Source organism: Acipenser ruthenus, chromosome 17 (genome assembly GCF_902713425.1).
Source record: "Acipenser ruthenus chromosome 17, fAciRut3.2 maternal haplotype, whole genome shotgun sequence".
NCBI classification, from domain to species: Eukaryota; Metazoa; Chordata; class Actinopteri; order Acipenseriformes; family Acipenseridae; genus Acipenser; species Acipenser ruthenus.
The window spans coordinates 19,746,459-19,765,908 of record NC_081205.1 but is presented as its reverse complement, the minus strand read 5'-3'; the positions used below and the strand labels follow the sequence as shown (position 1 = coordinate 19,765,908).

Sequence of the window (19,450 nt, the reverse complement as noted above, 5' to 3'; positions counted from 1 at the left end):
TTAATCAAGCTGGGGGGTCCACTCAGGGATGATTCATAGACAAAAATAATGAACATTACTACTTACAAAACAAATACGTTTGAGAAAGATCCAGTTTAGGGGGACAGAATCATTAAAAACTGATCCTATGATGAATCTGAATGGTCACTCTGACTATTGCATTGTGGGACTCAGCAGCGATATGGCAGATTAAATGATGGCTCTCACCTCTCTCTCTTCAGGGATTGCAGGGATCTTCTTCAGGGTCCCAGCTCCAGGCTTGGAGTGTTTCTTTCTTTTTAGTAGTTTCTGAAAGAAAAATCGTGCATAGTATACTTTGTAATAAAACATATTTGAATGAAATGAGTATCTCCATGTGACCTATTGATGAATAACACTGGGAATGCTGCATGTGGGCATTATGAATGATTGAAGACCCCAATTACCACAGTATACAGGCACAGTTCTGCATACTAAAATAATGCTTCCTGTCTGTCTCTGACCTGTTAAATAAGTCATGTAGAGTTACCTGCTCTAACCCTGCCAGGGTGCTGAGGCGGCGCCCTTGTCGCTGGCCCTGGTTCTGCGGGATCTCACTCTCGACTGGACCCTGCTGCTCCTTAACGTAGACTCGAGGCTCGGGAATGTCGCCCATAAAGCGCAGGATTACCCACCACACTGCCAGAGAGGCCTGTGGGACACAAGGACAGGTTAGACAGAGAAGAGATGTATGGCCAGAGAAGGGCCAAATAAAGTGGGTGAGAGGAAGTAAGAAGTGAACAAAATAGATACATCTATGCTGCCCTCTAGTTCCTCCATCTCTATAAATAGTCACCCTTCTATATCTTTTGTTACCCCGCATGTCCTTCCCCTTTTCAGCTACCCCCATCTTTCCTCAGTTACTCCTCTATGAAGCTTAGTGCATGTGTACCAGAGCATCGCTTTCATCTTCATGGTAAAGCAGGGGGTGGCGTAGTCGATTCCTGATGTGGGTGTGCGTGGCAGAGCCCTGGAAGTACATTGCTGCAAACTTGGAGAAGGAGTATTCCTCCAGCTCCCGTTCATCCAGCTCCTCTTCAGGGGGGGCCTCTATGGGGAGTTCATCCAGGTCTACTTCTTGTAGAACGGCCCGCTTCTCCTCCAGGTCCTATGAACATGCATAATAAAACACATTGCTGTTGTTGATGACAGGATGGAGATTACAATTACACAGTTTTTTTTCTGTAACACCCAGGAATGATCAATGATATTGCAGTCACAAGCATGGTTTTGGTGTAAGGTGCCTGGAGTATAATCACCTTATTGCTTTTGTGATAAAGGCAGGATGCCAGCCAGTGACAAAGAGTCTTCTGCAGAGGTGGCGAATGAGAAAACTTTTTGGACCTAAAATCAGATTTTTCTTTTGCAAAAACATATTGTGTACGATTACTAATAAAATCACTTGAAATAGCAAATTTCACATATTTTTGGACAAACGGTTGTTCTCAGTTAGGGGTTTTGTCAGTTTTTTTTATTATGATATTATTATTAATGCTGTGAGGTGAACTCTGACCTCAAAGCCGGCAGGAGCATTCCCTTCCTGCCCCCCCACCATACTGGGTAGGAAACCGAAGATGTTGTCCACCATTTCCTGGTCACTGATGGAATCTGAGAGAGAGCTGGCCTCCCTTTTTTTTTGGAGGATGGCTTCCTGTTGACGTCTTCTCTCAACCTCCTGGGCTGCCTTCTCCCGGGCAGAGAGATGTATCTGCAGGCGAGGGGACAGAACGCTTTACCAGTCAGTAGCTTGTCATTTTTACATTGCTCTTACTATTTCATGGTGTTTGTGATCATGCAGAGTGATTCCGTTGCTCCATGGCTGAGTCACTATCATTCGGAGTGATCATTTACTCATTTAAAAACTAATGCCAACATCTAACAGTACAGTAAACATTACAAAAGCATGATCAAGCACAAGAGTTTCCACGTATTGTTGAACAGAAATGGAGCAGTATAAACTTCAACTCCACACTGCAAGCCCAAATGCCTCTGTTCTCTATTAGTGTATGATTTAACGCCTGTATTATACACTATACAGTATACATCTAGCAACATAAACCTTCTCTGGTCATACACAAACTGGTACTAACTTGGTTATTATGAAATAAAAACACATTCTGTTAAGCAAAAAAAAATACTGTTTGAAGCCATACATACCGAAGACAATTCAAATATATTAATTTATTACTCTGGTGTTCAGGCTAAATTCAAATAAAGGTTAAAAAATAGCCGTGCCAGGCTACAGACCTCTATAAATATAATAATAACATTAATAATATACTGAATGACAAATCACATGCACACGTCAGCTTCCCTCTGTGACTCACCTCTCTCTTCAGCCTGGTGACTGCTTGCCTGGCCAGCATGCCCCGAGTGTGTGCCTGCAGCAGCTTGACTGCCTGCAGCTTCTTAAACTTCTCCCGGCGTAGCAGGTAACCGCGGCAATGGGCCTGGAACAGCATCACGAAGCTCCGCGTTTTCTGGTAGCGGTGAGCGATGTGGCGACTACGGCACTTTGCCTGAAGTCGGGCAAACCCAAGCTGGACCTGCGAAGACAGGAAAAGATTAAGAACATGCGTAAGAAAAATACACCAGCATTCACCTCAATTCAAACCATGGTTATTTCAGGGGTGGCATTACAGATATGTGATCAGGTATGAAATTCGTCAGGCCAACTTCATTCCAAGGATCAACAATCCTATTTATTCATATTGGGTTTACAAGTGATTCGTCTGTCAATGAGTGGCCAGACCTTTTCCTTTATTGTAGGTTGGGGATTACCTTCCTCAGAGCTCAGTCAAGGGCATGGGCCGGAGCAGTGGAGTAGTGGTTAGGGCTCTGGACTCTTGACCGGAGGGTCATGGGTTAAATCCCAGGTGGGGACACTGCTGTTGTACCCTTGAGCAAGGTACTTTACCTAAATTGCTCCAGTAAAAACCCAACTGTATAAATGGGTAATTGGATGTAAAACTAATGTGATATCTTGTAATAATTGTAAGTTGCCCTAGATAAGGGCATCTGCTAAGAAATAAATAATAATAATAACTGGCTTAAGATCTAGTTAATAGGCAGATCAAACACTGGTTTACTTCAAAGCTTTGAAACAATAATTTGCACAGTATTTTATTGCTTACCTGTTCTCTATCGTTGTGTGTATTTAAATCATTTTGTGACAGGCTTAGTAACTGTTCCAGCAAAATAGGTTCTGAAAAGATTTCTCAAGGCTGATTGTGGGGAAGTGAGATGAAGCGGCCTATTAGTGCTGTACAGGATTCAGTCCAGAACCCATCAGTTACAGTCTTCATTGCACACTACAATGCTAATATGTCCAACAATCTTACCTTTCCTAGGTTAAAAAAAGCAGTATACCCAGTCTCTAATGTGTATTACATATACCCAGTCCATAACCAGTGTGCCAGTGAATTCATGTATTTAATGTCTTACCACTCTGTAATGTTTCCTGCACCAGTAGCCTCGCCATGCACTCTGCATAACCACAGCTGACTTCCTCTGCCTTAGAAACTGCTTCCTGTAGGAGGCAGAAGAACGTCTCTTTACTGAAGGTATTACATTCAATCCGTTATCTGTAGAAGCCTGTCATGTTCCATGAACCCAGACAGTGAATATCTGTGTCTGTTTAATATAACATGTCTCACAGTAAAACTCTTCAGTTCTTTAAGGTTTAGGGGGATATTTAAATTGATGCCATTTATTTGGGAAACCAGTGAGTTTGCTCTTACGCACCCCTAACATGTTCATAATAGAATCTCAATCCATATTTTGTTGAAAAGATGCACTATTCATTGGAGTTCTGATTCAATTAAAAATAATAAGAAGGTATTTTATTAAAATGTTTAAATTAAAACCCCTGTCTCCTATTTACTTGTGAGGCAGAGTTAGCTTTTCCCATCTTTCTTTGCTGTAAGTACCTGTGTTTGAAGCCTCGAAGGACTCTCTGAATGAGGAGGGCTTTTTCATTGAGGGCCTTGTCTCTCCCTAACTCCAACGTCATGTCGTGAAAATCCTGGAGGGACAGAGAAGAGATTCAACATTTAGAAACTGTTGAAGAGCTGCATTTAGAAACCTGGCAGTCGGTTTAGTTTGCTTCCAGTAAATGACTGAACACACTGCATAGAGCTGCACGATTGCTTTACAATGTCACCAGCCACATCAACAATGCTAAAGATTGCTCTGATTGACATTTCTGTTTTTATTTTGTTTGATAATTTACTGATGGTGAAAATAGAATATCTTTAAAAAGGTGGACATAAAAACAAAATATTTTACAATTTAGCATTGACTGAGTATTTAAATATTTAGGAACATTTGTTGTATAATAACTGTAGAGAAAATGATCAATTTTGAATGTGACAATGCAATATTTTCTGCTTTAATAAATACAATGTTTAATTGTAAAATATCTATTTTTAGACCATGAAAAACCTTACACGGTATCATACGTGCAGTTTTGAGAGGAACATATGTTTTAGCAAAATGTCTTTTCATTATAAAACAAGATATCTGGTACTACACAGAAATTTCTGTTTGCAAGCTATGTTTAGACTGTCTTGCACATCCTGGGTCATTTCAGCTGCAGAGCGAAATTGTCCCCACCCCTTTACTGGCCTCTTACTTGTCAATAATCAATCAGCTGCTTCTCCTATTGACTGACATGCTGTAACATTCTTTGACCCAGAAGACACTGCTGAAGTGAAATGACAGAGGAAGTGCAAGTGCAGACAGATAACACAAGAATAAGGCATAGAAACTGAGTGCTTCCTTTGAGACCTATATAATTAACAGTAGTGCAAGCTGGCTAAGATTTATGGAATTGTTTTGTTAGCTACAATTACTTTAAAGACCTTTTTTTTTTTTTTTAGAACCTTTACGTTTCCTCTGAGCAGCCTGCAATGTTCCTCTTTGCAAGTGGAAAAGCAAGTGTGTGGGGTTTGGTTAGCTCTACGCTACCTTTAGAAAGATCTTGGTTTTCCCAATTTTCCAGTCTCCTTCTGGGCCAATGACTGCTTCTGCGATGTAGCAGCAGCACTGCTCAGGGTCTTCCTGGATCTGAAACAGGAGAGGAGAGGACAATGAACCTCGAAGGAATGCTATTGCACAACCCCCCTAATACTCTGCATTATTACTGGCTGCTGCCCTTCAGTCTAAACCAGTTAACAGTGAAAACCCTTACATCACCTGTTTTGGGTTGCAGATGTCAGTTGGCATCAGAACACGGTACCTATCCATGAATTCTGAGAAGGTGTAGCGTATAGGATACCCGGATTTCCTGATACGGATAGTCTCCATCATCCCGGAATATCTCAACTGGCGGATACACAGGTCTCGGTCAAAAATCTGCATGCGAACAGTAAGAGAAAATGGACACTGTAATCTTGAACACATACAGTATTTAACAAACCAAAAAGTTATACCAGGCATAAAGATCTTTGTAAAATTGGCTAGTTACATTTATTGTGGCAGTATGGAACAGGCAGCTACTCACAGTAAAAAGCAGCAATGAAAATCATTGTATTTAATTGTGTTAACGAATTGGATTAAATATAAGAAATAAAGTTAGCCTGTAAAATAAAATGAGTGCATATTTATTTAAAGGTTTTTGAAGATGACAGTGCGTGTGTAAACACAATTTTGAAAATGTGTTTGTCTACAGCAATTGCATGCAGTCAATAAAAGGTAAGTCAGAGCCATATTTTTGTACTGCTGTTTTCAATATTTGAGATGAATCGATACATTGATTGCTTACACAACCAATTAACCAATAAGAATAAAATGACAGTTGGTGCTCCCTATTTAGCGCAGTTTCTTTTCTCGCATACCAGTGCCTTCTTGAAGTCGTTGGGTTTGATGCAGCGGATGAAGTAGGGCTGGCAGACAGTCAGGGTCTTCATCAGGGACTCCAGAGACTGGCGGAACTGACCGCTCAGAGTGGGCACCCGCTTCCGGGGATCTGAGGCCTGACAGAGAAAACAGATACCAGCTCTACACTCTATTCTCCACAGACTTACAGATATTCACACTGTTTGGTATCACTCCCCAAACCTTAGAGAATAAGCAAGGTTTTAAAAATATGTTCTTACCTCACGAATGTAACATTCACAAAATAATACTTTCCATATTTCCAGTAATTATACAGTAGCTAACAAAATTATATTTCTTGCAGTTTTGAAAGAAACATGTTATAGCAGACATGTATTTTCATTTTAAAGCATGATATCTGACATTACTTTAGGTTAAAGAAATTTCTCAGTTAGCATGCCTTATTCTCAGGATATATGATCTACACTTTAAAATACAAATTTAACTATGGGTTTCTTTCAAAACTAGATATTTGAACCTGTATAATGAATTGAAGTGCACAGCAGGTAAGTTTTATGGAATTTATTTTTTTTTAGCTAAAATGCTGCTGAAAACAGGTCTGCCACTGCTGTAAGGTAGAGCTGACCTTAAGAGAGGGAGGAGTGTAGATTCTGGCCTTCAAAGAGCTCGGAGGAGTGTGGATTCTGGGGTTGCTGGTCTTGAGCGTGGTGGACTCTAGTTCTATCTCAAAGGTCTGTTTGAGGAGTTTGTTGGAGGACTTGTGCACAAGTTGGATGAAGTCAGAATTTAATGTGTCACGGTTTTTCTCCAGGAAACCTGAGGAGGGTCAGAGGAACAATCGTTCTTTTTTATGGGCATGGAGGTACTTCGATAACCACCTCACTAAACATAATTGATCCCATTACCACCTGATTGAAGGGTGGTTCCACTAGATGTCTTGATGACCCCACCATTCCCATGACTGTGGGCTAAGAGGGTACACTGGGCAGTTCAGTGACTCCACCTGTCTGAAGGGTATGGTCTCTTGAGTCCAATAAGCCCAACATGCCACTAATAGAGGGAAAAGAAAGGATCCCATAGACAGCCTGCGCTCAGCCCACAAAGCCCTACCTTTGGCTTCATAGTACACAATCCCAGCGAAATGCTTGATGCCAAACGTGGTTTCGTGGGAGCTCTTGGGGGGCAGGTAGATGTTACTCTTGCTGTGATGTGAGTTCATCTTGTTCAGCATGGTGATGTCAGTACCCTGGGAGAAACACCGACAGGACAGGAAAGTGAGCCAATGGGAATTCAACATTAAGATGCAACCAGGAATAATGGTATAAGAGGATCTCTATATTGCTTTAAGATTGAGAAAGCAGCCAGGTTTAGATGGGTTAAGGTATATGGTCAGTGATCTTGCTATACCTTCAACTATGAACCTCAGAGCAATACATCTTAGAAACTAAGCAGATCAAAAAGTTCAGACGATGCTTGATTGGGGACTTCCTAAAAACACTGGCTGTGCTGTTGATGTGATGTCATTTGGAGTTCGGATAAATCCAAATACATAACATATATAAAATAAGCCCCCATATTCCAAATCAGAGAGATAATATTAAAATCATATTACCATATCCTATTACCTAATTGTCTATGTTACAGTATGTGCATCTTCCACTCTTAGTCTGAAAATGTAATCTCCACAATCTAGCTATCAGTTTAAAAATGTATTTTAAAAATGTGTGTCTGGTTTCAAGACCACAATTAGCATTAATCGTGGACTACCTAATAACTCCTTAAGTAAACTAGTGCCAAATTAGTGCTAATCTTCTTCTTGATTCTATTGGGGATCCATACAGTGCAAACCATCACACCACCAGACGTAACAAAATGGTCAAGTCAAAACATTTGATAGGATTTGTAGAATTCCTGATATTCCTAATGTTGGAGGTCCTGCCCTGCTAAAATAACATCAGAAGTTCTCCTTTCTGTGTGTCTAGCGGGCTGTGTGGATTGGACTAAGAGAGGGTGTTACCTTGGGGAAGTGGCTCTCCTCTTCAATGAGTGCAATCACATTGAGGGGCTTGACGGCCAGCACATCCAGGGCACGCTGGTTGTCATTGAAATCGATGTGCTGCCAGCCAATGTCCTCGTGGGAGTACTCCTCCTGCTCCAGCTTGAACACATGCTTCACAAAGAACTGCTGCAGCTGCTCATTGGCAAAGTTTATACACAGCTGCTCGAAACTGCACAAAACAGAGATAAACTTGACATTTTATTGAGTCTGACATGCAAACAGCCCATAGCTACATTACTTTGAAAAGCACTTACCTTTAAGGTTGCTAATAACTATTGTTATGCCCTTAAAAGAACAGCCATACAATGAAAGACGGCTAGAACCATTTTAAATTAAGGACTATCATTATTCATCAAATATCCAACTTCTTATGTTTTTAAGTGGGATAAACAGAAAATGAGATGCATTTAACTGTGTGTAAGAGGATGGGAGTCTTCCTACAAACAGCAGCTGTGTTATAGGTGTGACAGGCCAACAAAAATATATATCAGTAAAAAAAAAAACAAAAAAAAAGAACATAACAAAATCTGGACAACTCTGGAGTTTGTAATACATGCATAAGCTTTCCACACGTTCAGCATATTCTTGCCTAACAATCACAGAGCTCCATTTCTAAAGTCTGAGACAGTCTACCTGTTTGTTTTGAAGTTCTCAAACCCAAAGATGTCCAGCAGGCCTATGGACCGGCGGATGTTTCTGGGGTCCGCAGAGGGGGGTTTGTAAATGGCATCATTGATTTTATTCACAATCCACACAAACAACCTGCCGTAAATCGCCTAGGAAGAAATGAAACGCAGAGAGAAGTCAGGACTCGGGTTACACATTTTTCAGGATACAATTTTTAAAACTGATATGTGATTTCAGTGGAGTGACCTAAAGAAATATACACTGTAGAGCCATACAATTTATTAAAACATAAAATAGTATCGATGTAATTAAACCATAAGCTTTAGTTTGAGAATTCCAGGTAAATTAACATAGATACTACAGTATCATCATTTTACCACATTTGTCTAGATTTTGGAAACACATTTAAAGAGAGGAGTGCAGTATTTTGGTTCCATTAAACATTTTACCTTTTCAACAGTCTGCCAGTTTTAAGGTACAAATAGAAGAATATTCATTTTACTGAAACAAAAGTACACTTCCTGATAATTTTGGAAATATTGGCTTAAAGTTTTTTTTTGCACAACCTCAAAACAATGTCACAAAAAAACAAAAACAAATGGTTATCCAAAACTGAGAATAGCCAAATGTGATTAAATTGTGTTATACTTAGTTGTTGTCAGCATGCTTTTAAAGCAATGCGTGTTTAATTAATAGTATGGTTCTTATGATGCATGACATCCAAAATATTAGGATCAAATTACCATAAAATGACACCCACCTGCACAGATGTTTGAAGTTTGTTGTAAACCCATGTTGTGGTAAAAACGAACAGGGTGAGGTGGATGTTTTTTTCATGAGTAATAGCTCAATTATAATAGCATGCTACATCTATTTTAGTAATAAACATGTGTTTCTCAATCTGTCTCACTAGTCTATATGCATTTCAATATACTTTGTCTGTGTAACTCTCAGTCTATGCGACAGTAGGCATTTCTCTCTTGTCCTGTCCTGTCCTGTCCTGTCCTCCTTGTTGTCTCTCTGCCTGGCTGTGTACCTTGACGAAGGCATCCCTGCTGTCCTTGGCCTGTTTGAAGCTGAGTGGAGTGGAGACGCTCTCCCCACGGATCACCATGGACCGCTTGGTCAGGCTGTCTTCAAGCTCTTTTGCTTCCACCTGGCAACAAGCAAACACTTTTACCATTCTCTTACATGTCTCCCTTCTGGGAGAATCAGACATTATGTTTAGGAATTCATTGTTAGAAGCAGTCTGGAAGCTGGAGTTTGAGTAGACTCCATTTTTTATTTTTTTATTTTCACGTCACTTGAACTAACGTTGCTAGATCTGCTACTTTGTAACCCAGCTGCAAATAATAGTACTAGATACTGGATACCATCAAGGAAGAGATACATACATGTTTAAATTAAACAAAAAAGAATATTATATATATATATATATATATATATATATATATATATATATATATATATATATATTCCAGTCAAAAGTTTGAGTACACCTGCTTGAAACCAGGTTTTTCATGATTATCTATGCTTTTAACTGTATAAACTTGTCTATAAACACTTAATATTTCATTATATATACTTATATAAGCTGATAATCATAAGTGAATTGCATTCAAAAATTTTATTTTTAAATGAAAATGTAAATCTTGTCAATTTCAATGAAATGGTCACCCAAAGCAAGGGGATTTCAGTCTGAAGCCCAAGTCAGTGAAAAGTCTGAAATGTGTATAACACGGTGTTAGAACACTGGCCTAAGTATAAGAGTGTCTTTGTTAGATGTTCTCCGAGTTAACTAGCATGTTACCTAATTAACCTTTTGTCACCAATTATTGTTAACAGGTGAGGGTCCATGATTACTATCAATATAGGTAGCATAGGCACAAGTTTGTCATTCCTGAATGTAAGGGAGCAAAAAATGGCAAAATACGCTCAGTTAAGCAAAGAAAAAAGACAGTCTGTAATTACTTTAAGAAATGAAGGTCAATCTTTAAGACAAATCGCAAGAACTTTGCAAGTGTCTGTAACTGCTGTGGCCAAGACCATCAAACGATTTGAAGAAACTGGCACTCATGAGGACCGAACAAGGTCAGGCAGGCCAAGGGTGACCTCAGAATCAGAGAACAAGTTCATTCGAGTCACAAGTCTGCGAAACCGGCGATTAACTGCCCCTGAAATACAAGCTCAGCTAAATGCTACTAGAAGTACAGATGTTTCAACATCAACTGTTCAGAGGAGATTGCGTGAAGCTGGCCTAACTGGAAGAATTGCTGCAAAGAAACCATTGTTAAGATTGCAGAATAAGAGGAAGAGACTTGCCTGGTCCAAAAAACACAGAAACTCGACATTTGAGAAGTGGAAGTTGGTCTTATGGACCGATGAGTCAAAATTTGAAATATTTGGGTCCAACCGCCGAGTATTTGTAAGACGCAGAGAGGGTGAGCGCATGAGTTCTGCATGTGTGGTTCCCACTGTCAAGCATGGGGGAGGCAGTGTCGTGGTCTGGGGTTGCTTTGCTGGTGACAGAGTTGGTAATCTTTACCAAGTCCGTGGCAAGCTCAACCAGCATGGCTATCATAGCATACTTCAGAGGCATGCCATTCCATCAGGATTACGGCTAGTTGGGCAGTCCTTCATTCTTCAGCAAGATAATGACCCGAAACACACCTCAAAGTTATGCAAGAACTATCTGGCGAAGAAGGAAAGTGAAGGACAACTCAATCTAATGACCTGGCCAGCCCAGTCTCCAGACCTCAATCCCATAGAACTTGTATGGGACGAACTGGACAGAAGAGTCGAAGCAAAGCTACCCATAAGTGCCCTACATCTCTGGGAATTGCTGCAGAACAGCTGGGAAGGCATGTCAGATGATTTCCTGCTGAAACTTGTTAACCAAATGCCTCGTGTTTGTGAGGCTGTTATTAAGGCAAAGGGTGGCTATTTTGAGGAATCCAAGATTTAGAGACAATTTTCAATTTTCTTGAACATTGCTTTTTGTTTTGTTTTGTATATTGTAACATGTGTTTTCATTTTCAAGTATTTACAGAAACGTATACGACGTAAAACATTGTCAATTATGAAAAAAACCTAGTTTCCTGCAAGTGTACTCAAACTTTTGACTGGTACTATATGTTTACCTCCAGTAACTTTGAGGCTATGGCGAGATGGGGAGATGACAGCACATCACAGCTATCCATAGTATCATAGACAGTAGCTGAAAAAAAGGAACAATTAAAATTGATTTCACTGAAGAAAAAAAAAGAAACAGAGATGTGTGAACTGCAACTCAGATCCTCATAATCCTGGTTGAGTCATTGCAAAAGCTCAATTTTGCTGTGAAAGGAAAAACATCCAGTGATTCTGCATTGGTTGTAAATACTTTGTAAATACTTTGTACCAGCACATAAACTCTTTATTAGTGTAAGAGCAGCAAACTATATCTGAGATTTGAAGGAACACAGTGCAGTTATCTCACTGCCAGTTGGCATTGCATTATTGCAGGGCAAAGTGCTTGCTATCAATAAGCAAAGTCCAAAGGGATATAAGAAATTCACCATGTGCAAGATTTTTTCAGAATGAATTTTGTGGCTATTCTAGCAGTTCAGGGGATGACTTGTTCGGTAACTGGGTTTTCACCAGAGTTTTGACTTGAGCTGGAATGTATCATGACTGTGTCATTCCTGTTCTTGTCTTTTCACCACTTCTCTTGGCTTTGCTTCTGAGATCATACTCTATGCCAGTGTTTAATCAACATAGCCCCAGAAGTTTCTTCAACTGTGTTGTAAGCTACATGTGGGCAGTCACAGTATATGGAATATGTTCTTGTAACAAATCCATGCAAAAGTTGTAGTGATTCTCTATTGTTCTACCTCTTCTCTCTGCTGGATACTCTAAATGCTTGCTTGCTGGCTGGTGACTGGGCAATGGCTGTCTTGATGGCTGCCCAGCTAGGTTTTTAAAAGCATTACGCTGTAGATTTGCAGTAATTAAGTTATGTTTCAGGGAAGATGTTAACATATTGTATTTTGTTTCTCTTCAATAGCCAGCATGATTTGGTGAAAACTCACAGCCTGTCGCTACTCTTTCAAAGGTTTATCATGGTAAAAGCACAGCTAAGTGTGATAAAGCACAGTGAAAGCATGGTAAAGCAGAGGTAAGCATGCAAAGCATATTTAAGAAACATGGCAAACCTTGGTAAACTATGTTAAATGCATTGTATACCCATGGGAAAAGCATGGGAAAACTGCAAAATTACCATGCAAATTTACTGTAGTAAACTTTTATAATGGTGCATACTTAAATTTATCCAACTTCTTGTTTTGGTTCCATGGCATAGCACATATCATTATCTGTCTTCATAGTAAGTTTGCTAAAATGCAACCACATACACCATTAAATAACAGACAGACTGCAACTTATGTAACAAGCAGTGCTATCCTCCTTAACCCCTCAGCCCAGTACCTTCAAAGTTCAGGTTGCCCAGGTGCAGTATGGCTGCCAGCAGCTTCATGATGTCCCAGTGGTCTGAATCTTTGAACATCAGGATCTTCATGGCCGAGCGGATGTGGGCATACTCCTTTATATCATCCCGTCCCTCACAGAATGTGCAGTCACCCTACAGAGACACAGTACCCCAGATCAGCATACCCTCCTGGTACATTAGATGGGTCACTATCTACCATCAGCGACTTCTATCCATGAAGCTCAATCTTCACTTTTTCTGCTGTATTTTGTAAATCTGATTTATAAATGACCACATGGCCAACTGTCAGCAGATATAAAAGACACTAAAAACAACTAGTGGTTTGGCATTTACATAGAGGACACTGAAGCCCCTTGTTCATGATCAATGTGTTTTGTGGTGCAGATGGGCTCTGGTGAGCATGCAGGAGAGGTATGGAGTTACCATAATTAAGTAGTGGTATTCGGCTGCTGTTCCTAGGGACAGGGTTGTCTTCTGCTCCTCATTCATCCCCATCAGCATGCAGTAGAAGATGTGATAGTTCCTCTCCTGTGGGGCCTGCAGTAACATTGCATAAAGTATACCAAAACATCACCAAAATTCTCAAATTAATGAACATGAAACACATTCTGTAAATATTTAACGTGACTGTAGCTAACAAAATAATTTCATACTTTTTCCACATATTCAGCCCAAAATCTATGCTTTAGAAAACATGCATCTCGTTTTAAAATGTGATATCTGGTACTACACTAGGCTAAAGTAATCTCTGTTTGCAGGCTAGTCTTGCACTGTCTTGACCATTTGACCCTTTCAAGGCCTTATTTCCTGTCAGTAACCAACCTGCTGCTTCCTCTCATGACTGACATGTTTTGCAGCCAGTAAGATGCTTTGACCCCTGATAAGACAATGCTGACATAAAGTGACCTAGGAAGTGAAGCTGTAATTGATTTCCTGGAAGGGAAGGCAAGCAAACTGAGAACTTTCTTTTACCTAGTCTAGTATCTGATGTTTAAAAATGAAAATACATTTTGCTAAAATGTGTGTTTCTTTCAAACCTGCACATTTGAGATGTTTTATAGTGATAACAAGTACGTTTATAATATTACAACAACAACCTAGGCACGAGGTAAACCAGTATGTGTATACTAAAGCTGTACAAATATCTTACTAATATAATGCATACTGTATATTCAAATACTAACGAAAACAAACCAGGGCACAGAAACCAGGATCAGAGTGGAGATACTAAGTGGAGATAGACTTAGAGGGAAGGAGACACTTCTTCACACAGAGAGTGGTGAGGGTATGGAATGAGCTACCTAGACATGTTATTGAGGCAGAATCTTTAACAGAACTTGACAAGGTTTTGAGATCAATCAGCTACTGGGAACTGGATGAGAATAGATGGGCCGAACATGTTCTAAATACCTCAAGCTTTTCATGGTCCTATCAAGAAGACCATTAGGAGAATAAGAATATTGTTCTGACACGAGAGCTCAACCATCACTTTTTGGATACAGTGCTATCCACAGCGTTGGCGTAAACAGTAAAGAGTAAACAACGCGACCAAGGCCACAGTTCCAACATGCTGTACCTGGTGACAGACACGAGACTTTTCAAGGAGGTACTGATCCACTCGGGCCCCCTCAATTGCTCCATTCTTGTTGAAGTAGATATCAACGTACTTCCCAAAGCGACTGGAGTTATCATTCCGGATGGTCTTCGCATTCCCAAAAGCTGAGGAAGGAAAACAACAATAAAAATAACCCCAAAAAATGTCCAGTTGTAATTTGCTGTTTGGCTCAGAGATAATGAAAGAATATCTGGCTTACCCTCCAGGATGGGGTTTGCTTCAAGGACCTGTTGCTCGATCCAGGAATGCTGGCCACTGACAGCTGCCAGGAACTGCAGCATCAGTTTAGTGCTCTCTGTCTTCCCAGCTCCTGACTCCCCGCTATCAAAACAGAACAGGAGCTCAGAATCAGTATAACACTAAGGAGGTGCCATATGCAATTTCCCATATTTTAATATATTGATTATGTGTTTGCGGAGTGTAGGAGACAGCCAACATGGATTCAGAAAGGATACATACTCATAACCTCCTATACATATTTGAAGACGTTAATGCAAGCCGAGTAAATTAGATCATTTATCAGGACTTTCAAAATTGCAGCAAATCCTTTCATACATGAAATATTGTAAATAATAAATCTATTTTAATTGAAAATTGTTTCTATTTTTTCCAGTCTGTTATTGCTTTACGTCCTTGTTAATTTCACCCCAGCAGTGTCTTCTGCGTCAAAGCATGTTACTGGCTGAAAGTATGCCAGTCAATAGGGGAAGCAGTTGATTGGATATTGACAGGAAATAAGCCAATAAAGGGGTGGGGACTTTTGGGTGTGCATGAAATGACTCAGGAAGTGCAATACAATCTAAAAGCATGTCTTGTAGAAAAATATATATTTAACCTAATGCAGTCTCATTATCATGTTTTAAAATTCAAATACATGCTTTAAAATTCAAGTACATGTTTCCTAAAACATGAGTTTCATTCAAAGACAAATAAACAGATGTTCATGCTGGAGAATAGGTATGTAACTATTTTCTAGCTACAATTACTTTAAGCTCAAACGGTTTTAAACAAAGGTAGTACATGCACATGGAATAATAACTGGTTAAAATGCAGGAAATAGAGAATATTTGTAAGGAGGGTAACTGTTAGTATGGACCAGTGCTTGGACCCCTGCTCTTTCTTATCTGCATGAATGACATCGGATAATTAGCAAGCTTGTAACATTTGTAAAGCTAAGTTGAGTGTTCAGCAGGTATGCAGTTGCCTAGGAAATCCAGAATGGTTTAGACTGCAAACAGAATTGGACAGACCAATCCCAGGATAGGCTGAGGGAACTGAATCTATTTACCATAGAAGAAGTTTTTAAAATCCTAAAAGGTATCAGCAAAGTTTACCCAACACACTATTTCAAGTGAAAGACAGGCACTCATTAGTATGAGTGAGACAAGCGACCTGAATCCTCTCCTGATGACAGACCATCTCCGGACCTGAGCTATCTCCCAGAACATTAGGTAACTGATCATTGTCTGATTGCCTCCTTGCTCCCAGATGTCACCTGATGATGCAGCACTGGTCCTTGCGGTGGCGTCGCATGTTGAAGTAGCAGCTGTCTGCGATGGAGAAGATGTGGGGGGGCAGCTCTCCCAGCCGCTTGTTGGTGTAGAGGCGTACCTGCTCTGCAGTGTACAGGGGCAGCAGCTGGTAGGGATTCACTGCCACCAGGATAGAGCCTGTGTATGTCTGGAGAGACAGATAGGGATCTTGACATCTAGCATATCTACAGTATATTAAACAAAGTCAGTGTAGCCTGCTGTCTCTTCTTTGGAGAGGACCATATCTATTGTATTACAGAGTCTGTGTAGCCTGCTGGCTTTTCTTTAGAGAGGACCATATCTACTGTATTACAAAGTCTATGTAGCCTGCTGGCTCTTCATTAGAGAGGCCCATATCTACTGTACATTACACAGACTCTGTGTAGCCTGCTATCTCTTCATTGGAGAGGACCATAACAGTGAAACAGGTCCCAAATAAAATAACGTCTCAATCTTGTGCAAGCTTGTTATCGCACACGGTCTACCATTCTCTATTGTTGTTTTGGCATATATCATCTTTTACTATGCTTACTAATTATTGTATAGATATTCTCCATTTGCTCAAATTTGCCATAGTTGCAGAGCAGCAGAAATGACATTTGCACACTAACACCACCTGACGGAAACCCAGCATTTTCAGAAGCAGCCCCAGTGGTTGAAATAGCCTGGTCAATAACAATCGAATTAGAAACAGCAATAAAAAATTATACAAAATGCACACAAAACCAAGCCTTTATCAGAACTGCGTACGAAACTTACATAGATGGTGTTCTCCTTGTGCCGGATCATGAGATTCCTCAGAATCCCAGCTTCGTTGAGGTCTCCCAAGCGGATCATATCGTCAACTCCACGAATTGAAGTTGGGTGCATTGGCTTAATGGAGCTTTGAGTTTTGGAGTTGACCCAGCGTTCCTGAAACAGGGGCACTGTTAAAGCACCAGCTACTGTACCTTTATCCATCGTCTGTCAAAGATCCAACTCAGACAAACATAGGCAATGACAGCAAAGCTGAATATACTTCATTAAAAGGTACAGGCAGTCACAATATGTCCCAATACTTGTATATAGTCATCCATCACTTCTCAAACATGCATTCATAAATTTTGAGGTAAAGCTTAAAATAAAGAGAGGTACTTTCCTTCATCACTGAGGTTTGTGGTGCATTTGTTTTTACCAGTGGGTACTGTGTCTTCCAACTTGCATAATAAGACCTTGTCTTAATGCTCCAAATAGGTTACAGGTATAAAGAACGAAGGACAAGATCCAAGGTGAGGTTGGAGCAATATCAATAAACTATTCTTTTAATAAACTATTTTTTTCCTACAATAAATCTCAAATTTGAAAAACAACATACACCAATTTTTTAAGCAAACAACAGTTTTGGGAGGTTTGTGACTGACCTTTCCTTCATCGTCGACCAGCAGCATCTGTCCAGTATCAGAGAGCTTCACCTCCGCTCCAATCAGTACCCCGGAGCCGCAGTCCAGCCAAACATAATCTCCCTGTGGGCCCATGAAGATATCACTTAGGCATTGTAAAGAGAAATGCACCTGCCTCTCTAGGAGTTCTGTGTAGCAGAGCGGTCAGCTGATGGCTTTACAGTGGTACATAACAGTATTGACACTATTTCAATATCTTTACACTGAGGAGCCTGTAAGAAATCTATAACACACAACAGGGTAATCAAATATGGTTGAACTTCCAACTTCCAAACGCACAGGGTTGCTTGGTCCTAGTATTCCTATGCTGGTCTCTGACTGTTTGTGGAGGCTTATGCAGATTAACAGGAGGTGCATGCCAGCTCATATGACCTGAACCCCTGCTAAACTGAAGCCTATGTTTTGGGTTGCTGTTGGGTTGCTTCATTATGAAGCATGTGTGGGCTTCTGCAGGAAGCAGAGGGTGGGAGTTCAGGCTTGTACTTATACCAGGTATAGGTGAAGGATTGATGAATGGATGGATGGATCAGCAAGAAAAGCAGTGCTCTGCTTCAATGGCTACTGTTTATGGGTTGCCCTAATAAAAGTGCCCCTGAAATGAAATGCTCTAGCTGGACTGTGATGCATACATCTATGGCCTCTTATTCCCTGACAATTCATTCGTATTATCTTCATACAGAAATGTATACAAATGATTTAATGATAAATACATATTTCCCAGAGAACCTGGCTCGTGTAAGGTGTCTTACCTGTCTTAGAACAACCATGGTGATATATCTTTCCTTCCCTGAAACCTGCAAACATGAAAACAAAGAGAAGAAGATCATTATATCACCTCAAAGATTTATAGCTGCAGTGTGGCCTGTGCCAATGTAATTGAGGGACATGTTTAAACCCTTAGCCAGAGTACAGTGTGTTGAAAGTTAATGATTTGAAGGCTCTGAACACATTACTTATCATCTTATTACAGCAGTCATAGCATTTATTTGAGGTTCAATGTCCATACACCAGCATTTTAAGGGATTTTTCTTTTTCCTCTTTGGGATGTAACTAATGTCAAAATAAACAATACAATAACCATACATGCTATAATACTTTATATGATGTGTAAAACGACACAATGATCATAGCATGAGAAACGTTACAGCAAGATGTTCTTAGTAGATGATTGATCGCAGAAAGTCAGATTGGAAAGGGTCCTGATGATTCAGCAGCCACAACATGACTTGATAACCCGTTCCATACACTCGGCCCTCTCAGTGTAAAAAAAACGTGCTTCCTACCCTGTTTCCTAAGTCTGCTTCCACTCAATTTCAAATTGTGTACTCTGGTCCTGATCTCTCTACTGCTCTTAAAATATTGACAAAGTTTAACTTTGCCTATTCCTTTTCTAACTCTTCTTTAATCTAGATTAAATAGATTTAGTTCCCTCAACCGGTCTTCACATTTTATGCCAGATCAAGGGTCGAAGAGAGTGGGGATGCTGTGGAATTGGTTACCAAGCCTCAATGTCGATGCCGAGTGATTGGGTCAATTTAAGAACTGACTTGACAGTTTTGGGATCAATCATCTACTAAGAATTGGAGGAGCATTAGTGGGCATTGAATGGCTGCCTCTTGTTCTTATGCTCTAATTTTCTTCTGTCTTTTTTTTCATTAACCAACCAGACACTTTCACTAACTACTTGAAACCTGCACAGTCACTGCGGAACTAAGGAACAATGACTGCGGAACTAAGGAACTACCTCAATGTCAATCATGTAAACGTAGAGCTTTCTTTTTACTGCGCATCAGCTCCATTTGATCTACACAGGATTACAAATACCAGAAACACGGA

General features: G+C 40.1%; 1 protein-coding gene across 1 annotated transcript in view; it reads right to left on the bottom strand.

The window, feature by feature from the left end:
* The window catches only part of LOC117423655 (unconventional myosin-VIIa), a 40,899-nt gene that overhangs the window by 18,745 nt on the left and 2,704 nt on the right, over window positions 1-19,450 (bottom strand). Inside the window, exons 2-25 of the mRNA XM_058990063.1 lie at window positions 18,364-18,408; window positions 17,576-17,677; window positions 16,935-17,087; window positions 16,139-16,323; window positions 14,843-14,964; window positions 14,605-14,747; window positions 13,452-13,565; window positions 13,007-13,160; window positions 11,683-11,759; window positions 9,579-9,698; window positions 8,549-8,691; window positions 7,874-8,084; window positions 6,967-7,102; window positions 6,482-6,672; window positions 5,856-5,993; window positions 5,215-5,373; window positions 4,987-5,085; window positions 3,948-4,042; window positions 3,463-3,547; window positions 2,346-2,564; window positions 1,532-1,726; window positions 911-1,126; window positions 509-670; window positions 208-288 (exon numbers count right to left, since the gene is read on the bottom strand). Coding sequence (XP_058846046.1) covers window positions 208-288; window positions 509-670; window positions 911-1,126; window positions 1,532-1,726; window positions 2,346-2,564; window positions 3,463-3,547; window positions 3,948-4,042; window positions 4,987-5,085; window positions 5,215-5,373; window positions 5,856-5,993; window positions 6,482-6,672; window positions 6,967-7,102; window positions 7,874-8,084; window positions 8,549-8,691; window positions 9,579-9,698; window positions 11,683-11,759; window positions 13,007-13,160; window positions 13,452-13,565; window positions 14,605-14,747; window positions 14,843-14,964; window positions 16,139-16,323; window positions 16,935-17,087; window positions 17,576-17,677; window positions 18,364-18,381 — 3,318 coding nt within the window. The 5' untranslated portion in view covers window positions 18,382-18,408. The remainder of the gene's footprint in view (window positions 1-207; window positions 289-508; window positions 671-910; window positions 1,127-1,531; window positions 1,727-2,345; window positions 2,565-3,462; window positions 3,548-3,947; window positions 4,043-4,986; window positions 5,086-5,214; window positions 5,374-5,855; window positions 5,994-6,481; window positions 6,673-6,966; window positions 7,103-7,873; window positions 8,085-8,548; window positions 8,692-9,578; window positions 9,699-11,682; window positions 11,760-13,006; window positions 13,161-13,451; window positions 13,566-14,604; window positions 14,748-14,842; window positions 14,965-16,138; window positions 16,324-16,934; window positions 17,088-17,575; window positions 17,678-18,363; window positions 18,409-19,450) is intronic.